This window comes from Genypterus blacodes, unplaced genomic scaffold (assembly GCF_046128005.1).
Source record: "Genypterus blacodes isolate CSIRO-AG114 ecotype Tasmania unplaced genomic scaffold, CSIRO-AGI_Gbla_v1 ptg000017l_1, whole genome shotgun sequence".
In the NCBI taxonomy this organism is placed as follows: Eukaryota; Metazoa; Chordata; class Actinopteri; order Ophidiiformes; family Ophidiidae; genus Genypterus; species Genypterus blacodes.
In genome coordinates this window covers 6,683,387-6,704,652 of record NW_027466831.1, presented here as the reverse complement: position 1 = coordinate 6,704,652, position 21,266 = coordinate 6,683,387, and the positions used below count along the sequence as shown (strand labels likewise).

General features: G+C 45.3%; 1 protein-coding gene across 1 annotated transcript; it reads left to right on the top strand.

The window, feature by feature from the left end:
* The first annotated feature begins 808 nt into the window (after nt 1-808).
* On the top strand, nt 809-20,045 carry LOC142990946 (vitamin D3 receptor B). Its single transcript, XM_076140839.1, has 10 exons — nt 809-1,267; nt 1,540-1,614; nt 12,757-12,904; nt 13,856-13,986; nt 15,256-15,452; nt 15,721-15,820; nt 16,325-16,508; nt 17,799-17,950; nt 18,937-19,053; nt 19,742-20,045. The coding sequence occupies exons 3-10, from the start codon at nt 12,759-12,761 to the stop codon at nt 19,993-19,995; spliced, it is 1,281 nt and encodes a 426-aa protein (XP_075996954.1). The 5' UTR covers nt 809-1,267; nt 1,540-1,614; nt 12,757-12,758; the 3' UTR covers nt 19,996-20,045.
* The last annotated feature ends 1,221 nt before the right edge of the window (nt 20,046-21,266 follow it).

Here is a 21,266-nt window from a genome sequence, read left to right as displayed (position 1 = left end):
TACAAATTCGGGGATAAGCTGGAGGATATCAAATGCGATGTTCAATGCGATGGTTGTGTGTTGCTTTTAATCATTTCTATTTATAGCATCTCGGCCATCTCCCTCTCTCTCACAATGCAAATGTATGGCACCATCGCATGCGGAGGCATTCCTGCTGCTGAGCCTACCACCATACTGCAGAGTAGACACACCCCTCGTTCACACACGCCTCACTGCACACGCATACAAAGAGTGAAATAATGAAGCAGCGACGATAAAAAAGAAGCGATTTTGACTCTGACACAGTTCGTGTCCTCATTTTAAGGACGTTTTATCGACGACAACAAGGGCACGGTTAATTTATATTTCACATTTAATCTGAAACCACGAAAAGGCAAAACAAAGAATCGGTGGAAGATTAAAACGCAGCACCAACACGACCATCTTTTACAAAATGAGACGCCGCAGAGGGAGCAGCGTCCGTGCCGTGAATGCCCGCAACCGGGCCTCTGTTGAATGAAAGATCAAGAGAAACCATGTTGCTTTAAACCTCACGCGGTCAAAGTTGTTTACCTCTTCGTTACCTCTGACGTCACGACACACCCCTGTTTTAGGGGGGGAGTCGGGGGAGGAGGGAGGGCGGTGTTACGTGTTACGAGCACAGAACCGAACCAAACAATGCTGGGCTGTGCCGATATTCCACCAATCACAACGCGAGGGACACGCCAAACCCGCCCGTGATTGGTCAGTTGAGGGGCTGGGGGGAAAATCCCTCTTTGCCCGTAAAGGTCCAAGTGAGGGGGCGGGGCATAACAAAAAGTAATGGCTATCTACTTGCGTTGTGAGGAACAGGGGGTAATTCTCGTTAGATTTTTATAGGTCTGGTTTAGTTTTCCCAGTTTTCCCGGTTGCGCGCCCAATGCGTCCCTGTCCTTCTTCACCGTTTTCTCCGTGGATTCACGTTGCGCGTGGTACCAAAACGGTTAATACGGTGGCTGAACTTGGCGCCTCGTTTTAGGGTTAAAGCAGCCCAGCTAGCCACGCTAGCGCTAGCTACTACCAGCGCCGCGAGCCAGCGCTTGGAAGGGCGTACGAGTTTGACGTTTCCCCGACTCTGCGCTTTTTTTCCTCCCCTGAGTTTCTTACAACGCGGTATTCGCTCCTCAAGCTACCCAACAGGCAACATGGAGGAGACGCACTTTACAAGAGCATGAAGACGACGGCAGCGGCGACGAACTAAAAGAGGATTAAGAGCAAGTGGGTCTTGATGGGGAAAAGTTGAGCTGAGGTATGAAACTCGCATGCACAGGAGGAATGCGAAAGACGGGTTTGACTTGAGAGTGTTTGTGTAGGAGACGCGTGTTTGCAGCACATTTAAGTCACGCGTCATATCGACGTTTAAACACGCGTGTTTGTCAAAGTGCCATACGATGAATCTCATTGATGATTGATTGTGTATGTTGCTGTTGAGAATAGTTGAGCGTTACATAAACAGAGCAACTGCAGGTCAGGTACTCGGGTAAAGGCCCACTCATGCCATTTTGCTTTTGTATTGAACAGGATTAACAACTTGGGGGTAAACTGAAGAAAGTGTTCACGTCTTATCCAGTGTACAAGGGCATGCTCAAACATCAGGTGAGCCATTTTGTTTCATTTGCATCTCTTTAAACCTGAAAAAATATACAGCATGTACACAGAAATAAACATTGTAGAATTGTATTTCCGTTTATAGAATAATCCTAATTTGTATTGTGAAGAATTTCAGCATTTTATTGTCAATTTCCCATGTTGTTTTGCATGTTATGTAATGCTTACTATGATATAATTAGTTTTCTTATCATCCATCTGAAAAGCACACTTAAAGTGATAAGTAAGTTAGAGTGTTCTAAGGAAACATCTGTACAAACTAACCATATTCCAATACTGCATTCCTTAAATAAGTCCTGCCCACGTGAAGCTTACAATGTTCAGTTTGTATTGACACTGTGTCAAAGTGTATAATTACCAGTGGTGTTGTATTTGTTTGCATTGCAGTATGTTGAATGGCGTTTCTGATGTTTTGTTAACCCACATTTTCCATACACTGGGATTACATTATAAACACTTCAGTATGGTTGCAGGCCAATAAACGACACCACTGACACCCTCAAAAACGACCGTGGAGTGCCTCTCAGGAACAGTGTAAACAAAACGGAACATTATAGGCTTCACCAGAGGATCTATTTCAGGTCTGCTGGGTCTGATTGCGTCAGAATGTGAAGAGTTAGCTGATAAACAGATCATTTTGACGATATGACATTGTAGAATGCTGTAATAACACGATTTAATGTGATTCTGGAAAGGAAACACCATTAATTTTAAAACTTGTAATTACTTGTGAATTTACTCAGAACATAGACAATTTTAATGGAATGTTGGTTCCATTAATAGCAAATTGCTGAAACTTAAAAATGATTTAATGAACTCAGCAGAATGAGAAATTGGTGAATATAGATAATAATTCTAAGTCAGCCATTGATTTCTCTCCTAATGATTCTGCTATAGAATGCAACTCCTCATCCATGAATTTGAGCTACTGCCCTCTTATTCACCTTTAATTGCAGTAAAACATAACCTCAGACCTTTACCGTGTTGACAACTCATGATACGGATAAGCTGACTTTGTACTGAGCTCCTGCAGCTGAAAAATCACTCCTGCTGCCAATGTTAATTTGAGACATATACAACTAATCAGTTTTTAATTAATAGGTTGTTTTTTTTGACACAAACTTCTCTTGACTGTAAGTGCTATATTTTTCAAAGCTGTCCATTTATGAACTGAATTGTAGTTGGGCTGTATATCACCCACAAACGGAATAGAGTGCTGGTTTTCTATCCGCTGCAGCATTATTTGGTTAATGATCAAATTAATGGGGTTTCCCTTCCTTCAATAGCCCAGCTGACGTAGCAGTGGTGGTCACATGTGTTCTGAATTGAAATACTGTGGAAAGTTACGACAGCGCCTGTGTATTTAGCCTAGAACCATCAACTTTGTCTAAATGAGGACAACTTGTGCCTCGGCTTTCTTGATTCTATCGCAACATCCAAATAGAGCTGAGTGTACCTCTGCTATGGGGTGTGTTAAATTGTCGTCGTCGTCGTCGTCGTCGTTGTTCTGTTTACTGACTGCGACTACGGTACTGTTTATGGATCACTGTGGTGGAGATGGTACAGTCCATTAGGTCTCCTGTACGTTGAAGCATGGTGCCCCTCCCCCCTTCCGTGACTACAGTAATTGGTCGCTTCCTCTCACATGTAACCCTATAGAAAGAGACTGCTGTGCTTAACTGTACATGCCCACTTGTATGGGCCTCTGTGTGTGTGTGCATGCTATTTGGCACATATGTCCAGTTGCTTTTGAAACTAATGAAGTGTTAAGTTCCCAGTAATGTCTCTGGGTTCTCAATTACCGCCTGTGGTTGATGTTTCCTAGGCCGAACACATTACAGGTAATATCTGTTGTGTATGATTGGAGATCGAGTCGTGCACAACAAATTGTTCTGGGAGAGGAAAAATAAGAAGCCACTTGTAGATGTAGGCCAATTGATGTTTACCACCATTATGCTTTGACTATACTTGTATAATACATCTCTGCTGTATGTACTGTATTATTTACACCATTGAAGAAGTGAAGTTTGAATTAAAGGATGTTGGTTATGTCATATATGTTTACGGTATTGACAGAGCTATATCCTGAAGGAGATGCATTTTACATGGAGCTTGTGTAACGCTGTCTTGTGGGCTCGGTGCATTTACGCCCACCTCACCCACATATCTGTCCTCTGTCCAGTTCTGTCCAGTCGGGTTTCTGCGTGCGCATGAGAATGCACATTCTTTGTCCGATTCGGCATAGACATAAACAGGACTTTTGGTGTGTTTGAGTGGGCCTCTCCTTGCCTCGTCTCTTTCCCCTCTCCAGAGTCCAGTAAGGGGCCCAGCATAAGGGGGCAGGCTGCCGTCACTGCCTCTCTCTCTCTCCCTTTGCAGGCCAGCCGTGGGGCCTGGACTGGGGAGGGAGTGGTGGAGAGACCATAGGGTCGGACACGAGACATGGGACCCCCCCGCCCCCCCTCCCCCCCGCCGCTCGCCACCCCACCCCTCCCACCCCAGTTTAGCCCATCCTGTGTGGGGCACAGGTCACCTTGTCATGTGCTATTACTGCTGCTGTAACGTGGTCCCTGTGATTGTATGGGAAGAGCACGAGATAGAGCCACGACGGAGCCTGAGGGAGGGAGAATCAGAAGGAAGTGAAGGGACAGGACTGGACTAGTCTGCCCACGCAGTTATTTAACTGCTTTACACACTTTGTTGTTGTTAGGTCCAGCGTCTCTCTTTCCGTTCATAGTTAATTTTCCCCGTCTCTCTGTACTTGGAAAGATGACAATTTGTCAGACGTCCTCTGTTACCAATCTCATCTTGTCTTGTGTGTTTGTCCTGACATTAACATTGTGTTCCCCTCCTCTGTGACCGTCTCTTCTGCCAGCGTTTTGGTACTAGGTGTGCTTGTACTGAATGTGTGATTCACAAGCTCGGTCTCGTCTGAGGCCCAGGTCATTCCAGATCAGATTTGTTTTACGGCTCTTCTGTATTTGTAGTGACCCGACCAGAGGGATGCAGTAAAACACATCGCCTCGCGTTTTCTCCGTCTCCCTCTCTCTCTCTCTCTCTCTCTCTCTCTCTCTCTCTCTCTCTCTCTCCTCGGCACAAGGTCTGCCTGCCTTTTCTCGCTCGCGTCTTTTATGTCTTTCTCACTCTCTCGCCCTTTTTTCCCCTTAAAGAGAAGATTTTGGCACCATGGAACGATTTCCGAACCATTTGTGGGATTGCGTCATGTGATGGTGGAGGAGGATGCTCATTGGCCTGTCAGAGAGGGCCCCCTCACTCACTTAGGCGTTCCATAGCAATCCCTCTCTTTTTTTTTTCTTTCCCCCAGTGCTGTTATGGGTCTGGATGTGATTCCGGCTCTGACTCTTATGTGTTGGGATGTGGTCTGTAAGCTCATTGCTGACATTCTTGGGACGTGATGCCAGCGTTTTTTTCCCCCCGCTTTCCCCTTTCTCTTTTGCATATCTGTGTGCAGTTAAAATGATCCCTCCATGAAAGCCCGCCTGGATCCTCCTCTTTGTTATATTGGTTCACATTTGCAAACGCGTTTTGTGCCGATGCCAAAGCCGTAATATCATCACTTAATTAAAATTGTTGTGTGGCGGACGCTGGGTTTTATATACTCACTTGATACTGTCATTCGTGAAAGTTAATCTAATTCTTGGACTAAGTTCAAAATGTTTTGCTCAGCATGTGTCCCCATCTATGTTTTTTTCTGTAACACGGTGCCCGACAAGGAAAACCAATAGCCACTTTCCTCCGTGGTAATCAAATACTTAGACAAAGGTGCCGTTGGAAATGAAAGAGCAAACAGAACATGAGGAGATGGGCCATCTCATGAGTGCTACTGGAAGCCTGCCACCGTACACTGTGCTGTTTATCCCTGCAAGATCATTCCATAGTGGCTCAAACTCGCCGTAGACGGCAGCAGCAGGAGGAGTAAACAGATTTAGTGCCGGCTGTATCCTAATGATTCCACGCGGCGTCGGCATCATAAAGTGATAATATTATTTACATTAGAATCACCTCCACAGATTCACACCATCTGTGTTGCTATTTCACATTGTTTAGGATCCAATGTCCACTAATTAGAAGGTGAAAATGAGTGGTTTACACTGGGGACATTGGGTGCAGATGGCGCAGACAATTGACACAGATTAATGTGATACCGTTTATGTCACACGAGGAGGATCTTTCACAAAAGACTGCAGGCTTCTAAACACGTCCGGCGCTCTAATATAAACCAGAAATCCACTGGGTTATTGTGCCACCATCAGGTCGACTGATATTTCTTTTACTAGAGCGAAGCGCCCCGAGGGGAGCAGACATACTACATGTGCCGTTCTGTGAGATTTGAGCTAAATTTATCAAGAGGAGATTCAGAAAAAAGGCAGAAGCTGTAGGAGCAGATGGGCCTGGATGAATGGATGTGGAATCCAGGAAAAAAAAAAGAGGGAAAGTTGATTCAATGATTTATGCCTCAAGAGTTATATCATTATAAATGTTACATGCCATTCTGGAACACAGTGATCATAATACACTCGCTAGACTAAGAGTTCTAACGGCTGTCTACAATGTGACTAGTTGTAATAATGTTGCCTGGATTTGGAGGCACGTGGATATCAACACATCAAAACAAAGGAGGAAAAGATGAGTCAACGGCAAGTAGCACTTTTTCTCCCTCCGCAAATTTGTTGACACTGAAGCGTAGAAAGGGAAACTCCCTTTCCCCCGCTCCCTCCACGGCAATGAGATCGGGGGGTGATGTCTGTATTTAAGCGGCTTTCACCACCCACTTAAAATGACAAGTTAGAGTCATTTTGCGGTGTAGTACGTAATTATAACAGGCCTCATCTCTTGCTCACAGGCAACTGCCGCGGTGTCACACGCGTTGCCAAACTCCTCAAATTTAAAGTTCTGTTTCTTCGCGTGTTCACGAGATGTCAGTACAGACAGTTCAGATGTGCAGTCAGTGGTGAAAGGGCCTTATTTTACTCCAAGGTGGTCAATTTTCACTCTTTTTTCTCTTGTAAAATATGTGAAACATGTTCTCACATTGATAAATTTTCCTATATCCTCTCTGTCCAACTCCCCCGAACTGATAAGTGTCTTCAGTCTTGAGCGTTATCGTGAGCGAGTGAGAGGGAGTGCGGTGTGTATTGTGTATTGTGAACCCCAGCGTTGCATACCAGCACCATCACATCCATTACACTGAACCAACACGTTTCATGCTCAGGAAAATAAGCAGATTAGCCAGTCTGCTGGACAAATGAGGCAGCCTGCATGTTAGTCCAGCTAAATCATAAAGAACAATACCAGCGTTTCACTAACATCACATTAATGCAGGCAGTCCAACTAAGTGCTTCACAACAGAAACCATGTTCTGTGTTTGTGTTTCCATTATGTCTAGCTGTCAGATGTGGGGATTGATGTGGGGATGGGCTGGAATTGCAGATTCGGCGCTGCATTGATTGTCAAAGCTGAATGCTGTGTGTGTGTGTGTGTGTGTGTGTGTGTGTGTGTGTGTGTGTGTGTGTATCCCCCCCTCTCACTTGGGGTCAAACACTGCAAATACATATTTATGATGTATATTTTTATTAAAGCAACCATTTGACTTGACAGAAAGAGGGGGGAAAAGAGAGACAGAGAAAATAAAGAACGTTGTGTATTTATTACTATTATTACACCGATGACATCATTGTGGTTCGATGATCTCATACTCGAGGAACAGTTTCTTCAGGATGATGTTTGCCTATACTGATGTCAAACAGCAGTATAGGCAGCTACAGATGGCATTATAGGCTGTAGTTGGGAAAAATAGAGGGAGAAGGCGACACACACCAGGAGCAAGAGACAAAAAAGGAATTTCCAATGAAGAAGCCTTCTAGCAAGAATAGAGGTGAACCTGATCATTTATTTTTCGCAAATACATTTTAAAACTGTCAGAAACCCTAAATACACATTTCCGACCTTCGCGCGGTTACAGCATTGTCACATGGCAAAGTAAACGTACGCACAATTGACCTGTAGCTGCTCTTTGAGTTTGTAATTTTCCCTCTGTGCTTTCAGTTTGATTGCTACGTGGATATGAAATGACGTTTATGATACTTCATAGAGGAGGAGTCAGAGAGGAGACGTTTAATCGTTTATTTTGATCCAGCAATGGAAGTGGCTCATGGCTGCACATTTAAGCTATGAGCAATGTAAACAACACAAATAGGACAGCCTCTTTCTGCTCTCTCGCTCGCTCTCGCTCTCTCTCTCTCTCTCTCTCTCTCTCTCTCTCTCTCTCTCTCTCTCTCCTGCATGTTTTTCTCTCTGGCCTCTCCGTATCTGCAGCCGCCTGTGTGATAAACTGGGGCTTCGTCACACAGAATTTCAGCGTGACTACGAGATCGCAGCTTCTCCATCTATGTATTTATCTATCTGTTTTTACTCCATCTCTCCATAACCCTTCACGCCACTCCGCCCTGGCCCACTTCTGGAGGACAACCCCCCCCCCCCTCACTCTTTCATAGGCTGCCGCTCCCTCTCTCTCTCCCTCTCTCTCGCCCTCTCCCTGACTGCGAACAGAAAACGGCCATTCACAGGGCTTTAGTGGAGAAGTCAACTGAATTATCTGTGTAGTGATGCGTAATTGAAACATTAGTGGCCTGAAAACATGCGTGTACCATGTGATGTGCTCAATAGGAGCTTTGAGGGAAAACGTTTCAAAGACAAAGGAAATATGTATGTAAAGAATTGAACATGTGCTGCACAATAAATGTTTAGAATTGGAGATCCTGACATAACTTCTTGGTGCACATTAATACTAAACCTGCACTCTGCTACTTGGCTACTCATTATGTAAGTCTGTCAAGTACAAAACTTAAGAACTCTTTCATTTGCAGTGTTAACCACTGTAAAGAGGTTTGCAGTGAGGTTATGCTGGATAAATAAAGTAGAAAGTGAGAGGGATTAGGTGATTTACATCAATCAGAAAAACCTCTACACACTCCTTAAGGGAGCTATTGGTTTTAAGAGATTTGTCTTGCCGCTGCCCTAAGTTCACGTCTACTCATACTAGTCATGTGGTGGACATGAGCTTCATGCCTTAATTAGCCTCAGTAGTTCTCCGCTCCACACGGCATACTTGCAACACACAGTGTCACTCTGCGCGTCTGCACAGTGTGTTGCTGCCTCCTGTCTTAGCCTTTGTCCCTTTCCCCCGTATAGTTTTCTTGACCCAGATAGAGTACAATCCACAATTGTACCAGGAACCATATTTAGGAATAGAAAAAAAGAACTACATGAGGAAACACATTAGTAATGCCAATAATTACTGAGTCATTTTGTTAAAACAAGTCTTTGAATTTGAGTTTTAACCAATTGTACAGTTCTAGTTGGCATGAGCTCCTCTGATATTTCAACCATGAACTAGCTGAACTATCCCAGGATATGGCCAGAGTCGTAAAGAGTTACAAGGTGTGTAATAAAGCTTCTGATATCCACACGCGGTTTAAAGGTCCCATGAAAGGATAAAAATGCCTACTGTGTTGTTTCCTTGTCTCACTGGTTTTCCCTGGATGTGTAGTTCTGCTTCACGCAGCAGTAGTATTTCTTCTTCATATTAATCATATTCAGTCCTTCCTGACATACATTTCTACCCCTACATAAAATGCAGAAACATAACACCTTGTTATTCATAATGGATAAGAGTCAACTCTTTACTGTCTTATTCTGTAGCGTGGTGAGCAATGTTCACTATATTCCTGCTGTAAGCTGCTTTGATTGATGTCCCTGAAAGCCCTACACACAATATGCAGCTCATTCCAGAGAGAGGGAGAGAGAGACACACAGTCACACAGAAGCTCAAAGCCTCTTCCATAGCATGGCGTGCCAGAGACTGGAATGAGTACAGATCTGGTCTAATAACCTGATGCATTATTTAGAGGGCTCTCAATACCGCTATGCATTTGGTATAATGGCCTGTCAGAGCTGAATGGAATCAGAGCATTGACTTCACTGATGAGATGATGACATAGTAAGGCGAATGGCTGTTTTCCTTGTTTGTTCAGTCAGTGATAACTGTGAACGCTGGCTCGTATTAGTTTAATTAGTTGCAGTAGGACAGATGAAGGCTTCCGGTGTTGATGTAGCCCCGCTCAAATGTACGTATGCGAGTCTTCGTCCTTGTTGTGATTGAAGGGGAAAAAAAGCAAAGCCTTACGCATTGCAGAATCGATCCCAGTCCGCTGCTCTCTCAGTATACATGATGTGTTGCGTAATCCAAGAATGAGGCACGTCTGGCCATTGAGAAAATGCACACAAAGGCAGCAAAGGCAGCACGCTCCAGTTAAGATGTTTACCTGCCTTAATGCGCAGTGTACACACCACAAAATCAAGGTCTGTGAGTGGAGTAAGCAGATGTGGATTTGTGCCAATATTATCAACCACACCGAGGCATTTACATGAAGTTTGAAAAAGCAGAATGTGTTGCTTTAATCGCAGCGTAATCAAAGTTTTTTTGTGAGCCGACTGATTGATGGCATTTAGTAAGACTTCTCGCTCGACTGCACATTTGCTGTTGCACCATTGATTCTCCCGCTGAATGCTTCTCCAGCAGCGCTCCTTTCAACACCGTACATGTGAATAACCATGAGCTGATATTTGCTGTCGGGGCTCAGCGTGCGCCCCGAAGCAGTTTTTGTCAGAGGCCCCTTTACATTACCCAACCATAATACCCACGTTGATATTAATCAGAGTGACACTTGTTGGATTACACGCCGCAAGACCGCCAACATTGTCTGAATTGTTTGATAAGCGTTGGGACAACAATGAGGTTGGGAGCTTAGGGGTCAATTAAACTGGGCCACGCTGTCTCTTCAGTAGCAGGAGGTGGTAAGACTTAATAATAACCCAGCAGTCGGTCTGAATCTTCAAACGAAACGTGAAAAATGCCATCCCGCCATCTTCTCTACACATAGCGCCGTTGTAGAAGTTGGCTTTCCCAGGAAAACAGTTTTTATTAAAGAACCGTGACTCTTAAGAAGCAGCGACCTGGAGGTTTAGACGGGAAGCTCGGTAAACCCCAAATGTCCAAAACTTATTTTCATTAGATTATCCTGTTTGCACTGGGAATGTCCTGTTTGACTCGATTCAAGCGAACGCCGGCGCTCCACAGAGCCTCACAGTGTCGGCCGGCAGCGTATCGTACAATATTTCCCTTGCAGGCGTACGTGGAGTGTTTGTAATGTAAAATCTGTACACATTTCACACTTTATCACATGGATGGAAAGTGTTATCGTAGAGTAAACAGCCGGTGGTCTTATCTTGATGGGGCCCCAGATAAACACGCATTGTAACCTTCTCTTGCATCCATCACATCTGGATAACATGGGTGCCGTGTCTTCTTAGTTCATTGATAATTTATAAGGTTTCAAGCCACATACACTGCCTTTAAGGTGTCTTTTTACCTCAGGCACTCGGACATCTTTGCATGACCTGTGTAGTTTACCTGTCCACCCACAGAGAGGTGAGGGACGCGAGACTCGAGTGGGAGGGAGACGGAAAGAGTTTATCAGGCGCTGAAAGTCGTAAAATGCACATATGTGCTCTGAGATAATTGACTGAAAGAAAACATGGGACACACCCTCGCCTGTCCTGTCACAAGGGACAAGTCGGTCATGAGAAAACAACACGCATTGATGAATAGACTGCTTGCATAAACTTTCACACAGTTCTCAGTGCAGCGCGGCGGCGGCCGACGTAGCCGTCCCGACGCGTACAGTTAAAGGTCCTAAATCTGTCAGATTCCTGCTCCAGTGTTTACTCAACGTGCTGCAGCAGCGCCCAGTTTTATTGCACCAAGTCCTGTCTTTAAACCAGCAGGTCGGATCAGATCGTGCACTAATGCGGCAAACATTGAACAGAATTAGAAGCTTTCCTGTTAACAGAGGCGTTTTTCTCTGCGGTTTGTTGAGCAATATTTGCCGCTCTGATCTCAGCTACACACACTCAAACCCTGGTATTGAGTTTGAACAGGGATTAAAGCCTGTTTGTAAAGCTTGTAAAGTTAGCTTGTTGTGATTATAAATTTATATCGCCTTCATCTGAGTAGAACCAAAAGAAAACGAGGAGACCCGGCTCTTTCCTGTATTTGACATTCAGACAGGAAGTGCGTGCTCTGATAACGGATCGTTTAAGGTGTGAACCACAACCACATGAAGTAGAAACCAGATCATTTTTCACATTTACGGATGTGTTTTCAAAAATTTGAAGCAAGTGTGATGTTTGTAAATTGGAGGTGAATGATGAAGCGGTCTGTCAAAGCATTTTAAATTATTCAGCCAGGCCCTTACCTCATTGGATGTTGATTAGTGAGTTTGTTGAGCTTATTATTGGTTGAGCTACAGCCCCCCCCCCCCCCCCCCCCCTTCTCCTTCAACCCCCCACCCACCCTTCATCGTTGGCTTCGCCTTCACACTGCAGTGGAAGCAAGGCGAAGAAAAGAATAAGAAAAGACGCTTTGTGCGAAGGACAGTGATTGTTTGTTTATGAGGATGCAGGCCTTGCGGTGACATGCCTTTTTTTCGTCCCCTCATGAGGCCACTAAGTGAAATAGATACTCAGAGCTCCGTGTACACAAATGTAACCCAGATCCAGCATTTTTGGAGTGGAATAAGGTTTTTTCCCCCCCACTCTCTCTCATGTGGCTCCAATTCCTCGCCCCAGGACAAAAAACACTGGAATTCAGTTCACCTCCGTAGGGGAGACAGGGGACTGGAGTCTGTGTCCAGTAGGAAATGACAGAGGTTTGGGTTGAAAGGGGAACAATAGGTAAGAGTTTGTGTCTCACCTGGTGGAGGAGGGATTGTGGAGCAGACTGTGTGAGATAACGGTAAATGTGTCTTTATCAGAAGTGTCATGATGAGATGATGATGGTATTGTTTTATTCCCCAGTCTCTTGTGCAACACAGCAGATGAGTCCAGAAGGCTGGAAGATTCTTGGCCTAAATGGACCTCAGATCCCGCCTGAAAGAAAGAAAGAAAAAAGAAAACCCAGGCTTTGTTTTCTTTTCTGGACTGATGGGTCGGTTTCATGTCTCTTTCCTCTCTCCTGTTTTTCTTTGTGCACGCCCCGTCTCCGGCCAGTGATGGAGCCCACGGCTGTGAGTACCTCCACTCTGGCCCCCGATGAGTTCGATCGGAACGTGCCACGGATCTGTGGCGTGTGCGGCGACAAAGCCACCGGCTTCCACTTCAATGCCATGACTTGTGAGGGCTGCAAGGGGTTTTTCAGGTACACAAACACACGCATGGACGTACAGGGTCACACACAATGTCATGTGGACATGAGCTGATACATCTGTTGACACAAGCGGTGCACTCTAATCTACACACACACACACACACGCACTCAGCAGTCCCTGTGTAACCAGGAGAATAGCAGATATCGCCCTCATGAAAACAATATATACGCGCCGACCAACCATACACGGGTGTGATTCTGCATATATAATGACCACCTACCCGCCTACTCACACACACAAGTGTAACTGCCACCCACAGTCGGATAAGAAGACGCAGAAACAAAACACAAGCAGCATTCAGGTAAACATGGGATCCTATAGTCCTGCAGGCTCTTTGGTACTCATGGAGAGGTTTAATATCAACCAAAGAGGGAAGTGTGAGTTTGTTTTGTTGCGTCGTCCTCCTGCATCTGTTGCGTTTGGCAGCGTAGATGTTTAAAAGGAGAGGACAAGGCTGAGGAATGTTTGATAATCGCCCAACATCTCCTCGCTGACCACAGTTTGAACTTTCATTCAGCTGTGAGTGTTTTTGATTGCGAAAGTGTGGTACGGTCCTACATACTGTACGTGTGCACCTCACACTAAATCATTAGACTTGACATTCCTCTCGGCAAGACTCATCTGTCGGCCCCGGGACGTCTGGCATTCGTCCACATTTGTGTTTTTTTGACTCGGCTCCAGACTTGAAGGGCAGAAACATTTGTTTAGTTTCTACCGTGATTCCATATGGACGTGATATATTTTCAGTCAGGCTACACGCACACACACACACCTGTTCATCCAAGATGCTCTAAGAGAAATCCGTTGTCAACACAGTCACAAATGCACCACACACACAGACACACACACACACACACAGACACACACACATTTGCCAACTAGGATTTGTGTATTTACAAAATGAAATTTAGTGACTCGACGAATGTTTTCCGTTTGCGTAGGCGCAGCATGAAACGCAAGGCCAACTTCACTTGTCCCTTTAACGGCAATTGCACCATCACCAAGGACAACAGGCGCCACTGCCAGGCATGTCGGCTGAAACGCTGCGTGGACATCGGCATGATGAAAGAGTGTAAGTATGACAGGGTTGTAGTCGTACCTACACACTGTGACGTGTGTTTTAACAGTGACAGTTACAGATTTTTGCAGGTCCCACGTTTGTGTGTGTGTGTGCATCGTTCTTAAAGTAAAACTCTATTCATCACTGTGACTGGTGTATCGGGCCAAACTGTATGAATATGGATCAGCTCTGCATCCTGAACTGATCCAAGACTTGCATTCCCGTCGATTGATAAGACTTTAACCAATTCATTACCCTAAGAAATCAGTATTACTCGATGCAAAACAGGCAAACTTGTTTTTCTTTCTTGGAAGATTTACACAACTGCTGTTTGCCGTTTTGGGCCCTAATGTCCCTTTTGTAAATATTATATAATATCTGTACAGGGGTCAAGTGACTCTCGGTCTTTGCCCCCATAAGAATGTTTACATGGTGTGTTTGAACCAGTGAGCCTCCCCAGCGTTTGTACAGTAAGTATGCTCCATCTGAAGTTGAAACACCTGCTGTTATGTACAATCCAGCCAGGCCCGTCGTTTCCACAGGGTTGTTTATTTTCTTTTTGTGCAAATAGCTGGCAAGCTCTTTTTGTTTTTCTCCCGATATCCGGATATTGTTTACAGGCCTCTTTCAAGAAAAAAGTCTGTCAGTCCCTCCGAATGTAACCCCCCCTCCCCCCCTTCCCCTCTCCCCCAGTGTGCTTCTGAGAATACCATAACAGTGACAGCACTGGCACTTGGAGTCGCTCTATGTGAACAGGAGCCAGTGGAATGTACTTATGTAGCTGCTGCTGCATAAACAGCACTGTGCTGTTGATGCGTACTGCTCTCTCGCTCTCTCTCTCTCCCTCTCTTTCTCTCTCTCTCTCTCTCTCTCTGTGAGCTAATTCAGTGGCTACAACAACAAGGAGAGCACAGAGCAAAGACAATGCTTTCAGTTGTTCAGTGACAGCAGGGGTCTCCATATGGACCTGTCCCCTCCCATTCTCTTCCTCCGGAGAATGAAAGCCCCCTCATTGACAAAGCTGTCATCACAATGTAAAACAGACGTACACATACAAACGTTTTCAAATACCCTTCGACCCTCGTGGCTGATACACCTGTATTCTATTATTCTGCTTTTCTTAAACTAGTTTCCCCACGTGTTGCCCTGTTTGCGTCTCACATGTGCTTTGTTCTATTTAATTAATTACATTCATGTCGAAAAAACTACATTCCTCACTCGCGTCTTTTGCCAAGACTTGTATACGGACTGTGTGTATGCTGTCGCTCGCCCCCTTTCCAGTCATTCTGACGGACGAGGAAGTGCAGAGGAAGAAGGACCTGATTCAGCGTCGGAAGGACGAGGAGGCGCAGCGCGAAGCGGAGAAGGAGGCGCGTCGGCCCCGCCTCAGCGACGAGCAGAGTCAGGTCATCACCTCGCTGGTGGAGGCGCACCACAAAACATATGACGACTCCTACTCCGACTTCTGCCGCTTTCGGGTCTGTGTCCCTAAAATGATAATGTCAAACATTTTCAAGTGCTGTTTTAAACCAGAATGTACTCTGGTTGATGTTGTTGTGATTGTGTTATTTAAGGTTCATCATCACATCCATTGTCCCATTAAGCACGGGTTCTGTCACAGTTGCGGCATCACATACATGTTGTTCATTAGCAATTTTTCCTATAGTGGCTCACCATTGTAAGGAACATGTTATATGGTTTTCATGCCCCCCCCCCCCCCCCCCCCCCCCTCCTCTTCACTTGAAGCCCCCAGTGCGTGAAGGACCGGTGACGCGTAGTGCCAGCAGAGCAGCCTCCCTCCACTCTCTGTCCGATGCCTCCTCTGACTCCTTCAGTCACTCTCCAGGTAACAAACACACACTAAGGCAGGAGCTCATTGAAGACACACCACAGGGTTTCATTAAATTGATTTTGTTTAACATTTTGTGTGAATTGTGTGAATCACCTCGCTCACACCAGGAAGCCTGCCGCTCACCGACTTTATTGAACGAATCAATCTCCCATGTTCCTTTACTGAGAATTGAGACGGCAACCTGTGGGTAATCTCCACCCCGCAGGCACCCGACTCACACTAGTAAACATGGCTTCATTAATGCGCCTGTCACTAATGACTCGGGCGCAGCGACGGACACAGCCGCGCCGCTCACAGGCAGCACACAGCGGAGGCAAATCACTGGGAGCAGCCACCACGTCGTGATGTGTTCCCAGAGCTGTCATCTAAGATTCCACCTCACTTCTCTTGACCTGACCTGATTATGTATTTTTGGACTCTCTCTTCTCTCTCTTTCTCTCTCCTCTCTTTCTCCTGCTCTCCCATCTTTTCTTCTCTCTTTGCTCCCCCTCAACGCAGAGTCAGGAGACACCAAGATGAACTTCAACAACCTGCTGATGATGTACCAGGAGCAGGGCAGCAGCCCCGAGTCCAGTGAGGAGGAGGGCTCCATGGGGTTCTCCATGCTACCCCACCTGGCTGACCTGGTCTCCTACAGCATCCAGAAAGTGATCGGATTTGCAAAGATGATCCCTGGGTTCAGGTGTGTGTGTATTAGATGCTAGTATGTTTAATTCCTATGTCTAATTCTAATCGGTGTAACTGTAGACTGTTAGTTTGGGACTGAAGTGACTTAAAACATTTCTATCAATACCTTTCCACAGCGACTTCATTGCATTGATAAGAGGAGGAGAGGGGACAAAATGTTCCTCTGGCATTTTTGTTGTTTTTAATTAGACCTCCCTCCATGTGACTCTTTACCTGAATGTTTGTGTGTTAAAGACTTTGCCCACTTGTTTTTCTGCCTGAAGAGTCCATATTGCCACAGTGAAGTCTGGTCTAAAGGCCAGAGATTGCCGCCAGGCCATAAATTACTGATAGCTGATGTATTGCCGCAGTTTTTTTGAGAATAAAACATTAAATCTCGCCGTGTCTCCTGGCCTGAGGATACATCTGCCCCAGTGAATGTTAAGCACAGTGTGTTTGTAAGCGATTGGCCCAACGCCGGTCTGCCGTGAGCTTTTAGGTCAGCTCAGGTTTTCTCTCTGCGGAGCAAAGTTTTGATCTGTTTCAGGTCGTCTCGTTGTCTCTTCACGTCCCTCCAAACATGGTCAGTGTTATCTTTCTGCGTGTTTGCCTCTTTAGTGTGTTGACGGAGACAAATGTTCAGTGTCTCAGGGTCACCTCCCAGTCAAGGCTGGAACGAGTCGAGGCCTGAATTTCCTGAAAGTTGTCATTCCCTTTGGCACTGAGTGATGGACGTGGTTGGATTAGCTTTGGAATGTTTGTCCACTTACGCACGGCTCCCTAAGCCCCCGAGACGCACCCCAGACCTCCTCCTCTTAAGGTCTGCAGGTTTCAGCTTTGTGTTTTTGCTCAGTCAATAGTTTTGATTTCGCAAAGTAAACCTTTTGACTGGAACTATTGCCACTATTTCAACTGTGGCACTGATAACACTGAATTAGTATCTCTGCAATTTATCAGTTATTGTTTCTCGCACAGCAAACCAACACGAGGAAGCAAACAGGCAGAAGTGTGTGGTTGTTGTTTTTCTCTTCCCGCTCACCGCAAATCAGCACTTCCTGATAAACTTTGAAAAGCTAAAGTGACCTTGAGTCCACAGCCACAGAACCGTTGATAAGCTCATCCTTTGAATTATACAATTGTGTATATCAACAACCTCCAGACAAACGCACACGTGGGCTAATGGAGAACGTTGAATCTCTTATTATGAGTGGGATACGATGTGATAAATGGCTTTAGTTGATCGAGGGTCGTCTGTATAATAACATTGTACTGTTTGTATCATGGTGTGTGATGGTCGTCTCTGCAGGGAGCTGACTGCTGAGGACCAGATCGCTTTGCTCAAGTCCAGTGCCATTGAGGTGATCATGCTACGCTCAAACCAGAGCTTCAACCTGGAAGACATGTCCTGGAGCTGTGGCGCCCCCGACTTTAAATACCAGATCAGTGATGTCACCAAAGGTCAGTTTAAGCCCTGTCACATGCGTGGCTGACTGCTGCACGGACAAAGTAGGGATTAGGACCTTATATCCTCTACATACATGTACGCATTTGCTCAGCTGATGTTTTCACATATGCACGCTGCGCTCACACACATTTACATAGAGCGTAAGTAAGCAGCCATGTGCTGAGGAGATGAATGGGTCACTAGTGCAGTAGTGTAGATGCAGCCCGTGTGTACATGTGCATTGATGTAGTCTTGCAGTAGGACCTATGGGAACGGCTCTCACGTTTGCTTTCCAATCAAGACCCTTCAGTTTGAGATCAACCAAGAATGTCACTGCTGACCTACTCAGCAGATAAAACAACAACTGTGTCACGACAAGCTGTTCAGCTTCTCCTAAAATATGTATGTGTTGTGTGTAACTGCTGGTGTGTGCTGTTGTGCTGTTTGATAGGCAAATTACTGAGGTCAAAGGTTTACATCAACACATTCCAAAAGCATGTTTGTTTAATGACACTGATCTAAAAAACAAACCAGAATCCAAACTAGGACATCATAATCATACATTCATCAACTAAAACATACCAATTATTTAGTTAGCATAAGTAAGTCATGTGCACGTGACAACACTACATGCTGTATTCTTATTATAGAGCTCTGATACTGACAGTCACAGTAATCAGGTCAGGAAATTAAGGCAAAGGCTGATGGTTGGTACAATTTTCTGATCCTTCAGCACTGAAGAGCATCCACATTAAATACAACAAGCACCTCCAACAGATTCCATATATGCTGATCAGGTTTCTGATTTGTTGATCAAAAGAAATTCCCAGTCACAAGAAACCGGAGAGAGCGTAGCACATGATCCAAAACGTCACCGAAGATAATTCTAACAGGGAAAGATGAAATATTAATGAGAGCGATGATGATGAAATCCCCCAGAGGTGCTTGCAGTATGTATGGAGCGGCTTGTATGTCCATTAATGATGCCCGTCTCCTATAGCGGGCCATACTCTGGAGCTGCTGGAGCCCCTGGTGAAGTTCCAGGTGGGCCTAAAGAAGCTCAACCTGCACGAGGAGGAACATGTGTTGCTGATGGCCATCTGCCTGCTCTCCCCAGGTAGGTTTGGCTGTGTGTGTGTGTGTGCGGGCAGGCGTGAGGGTGGAGGAGAAGTACATCTGAAGGAACAGCTCGATTAATGTTTTCTCCCCTCAAATAAGAAGATTCTGTATTTATTGCGACTTCTTCTGTTGAACAGCAAACTGAAACACCCGCAGAATTGTGAATATATGAAGTGCAGATCTGTAGTGCCTCAGTGCTTTCATGCGTCTTATGACCGTTTGCCTTAATGTTAACACATCCGCGTGAATCCTCTGCATTTACATATGAGGCCATGTGTGTATAATCCATATGTAGTCATGCAAGCACATCCATGTAATGAAGTGGGTGTTTGCATTACTTTGTGAATATGAGCGCCTCATTAAAGACAGAAAGAGTTTTGCTTCCCTGATCTAAATTTAGTTGGCCGCTCTGACCGTGTTGTTATAGAAATGATTCCACCGTAAGCATCCATTCATCCTCCCTTATGTCAGTCACTGTCACTAAAACACTGTAGCTTTCCATTTGGCAGTGTTGTCATCTTTAAATGCCTTCTTAAAAACAATGTTTCCTTCAGTTGACGGTTTCAGACGGTGACAGATTCATGTGAGAGTAGAATATGGACATTGTGGATATTTGGTGTTCACCTTCGACTCGACTCTCCTCTCCTCTCCTCTCCTCTCCTCTCCTCCCCTCCCCTCTCCTGCAGACCGCCCAGGGGTGCAGGACCACGCCAGAATCGAAGCTCTCCAAGACCGCCTGTCGGAGACCCTGCAGGCCTACATCCGATTCCATCACCCCGGCGGACGGCTGCTCTACGCCAAGATGATCCAGAAGCTGGCCGACCTGCGCAGCCTCAACGAGGAGCACTCCAAGCAGTACCGCTCGCTGTCCTTCCAGCCTGAGCACAGCATGCAGCTCACCCCGCTGGTGCTGGAGGTGTTTGGCAGCGAAGTCTCCTAAAGGCCACGGCTGAACCTCAGAGGTGGAGCAGAAGGTGAAGACCAGATACCTTAGGGGTTAAAAAAGGAGGGAGGGACCTGTCGAGTAGGAGAGACTGGAAGATGTAGAGAAAGAGGGAGGAAGAAGGAGAGAGAGAGAGAGAGAGAAAGAGAGAGAGAGTGTGGTGTGCATGTGTGTGCGTGTGCATGAGTGTGTTGTATGTGTGACGCATGTGTCACATTTAAAGAAGTATATCTTGGCTCCAAAGCCAAGACTGGAATTTGTACGGAGAGCAAACAGAGGTTAGAGACGCAGTAAACAAGGGAAACGTCGTACAGTACGAATCACACAACACACAACTTCTGCCTATATATTTTACAGTGTTTTTTATATATGTATTTAAAACAACAAACTGCTGCTTAATACACCTGGACCGAACATGTGCGCTTACTGTGCACACATCAACGCAACCAGCAAACTCAAAGTTATCCATTTAGCCATTCAGTTAAGCTACCTCTTGGTTTTACATTGCCTATGTGAAACAGTTTTACACACACACAACGATTTAGACACCGTACGTGCGGACGTTACTACAGCTCAGTGGTGCAAACGCAGTGCCTGCACATTTACTCTTTTTTATGTCTGTCATCAGCTTATGTCCAAGGCAGTGTGTGTGTGTGTCTGTCTACGTGTGTATGTATGTCTGTGTGTGTGTGTGTGTATGTGTGTGTATATGACAGTATATACAATTCAAACACATGCCTTTCGCCTTTCACCAAAGGTATGTTCAGCTACTCTCTCATAAGCTTCCATAAACATAACCCTGCTGCTTCGTGCATGCAGCCTCACTACTATGAAGGAAATGTCATTGTTTAGATTTACTCTGCCCAGCACAGGATTTAGTCTGTAACTAAGCCAGAATTTCATTGGATTTTGGGGGTCGGGGGTCGGGGGGGTGGGGGGGGGATTAGTTTTGAGTTCGAGGCGCGAATTAGCCACTAAATGTGTTAGCTACTTTTACACTGCTCTGTGTCAATCAAACCCGAGCCTACATTACGGCTCGTTATTCTCTTTTTTGAAATTGATTTTTTTCCCCCTGTAAATAGTAAAAATTGCTACACATGTATCCTAAGCACTGTTATACCACCTATTACTCAAGCCTATGTATTGATATATAAATATAAATATAAACTATGACAGATTTTAAAGGGCTAAAACGCCAAAATCGAAACTGGAATAGTGAAAACCGAGGCCAAAGCAAGCTAGTAACGGGCCTGTGTTGTGTTATATAG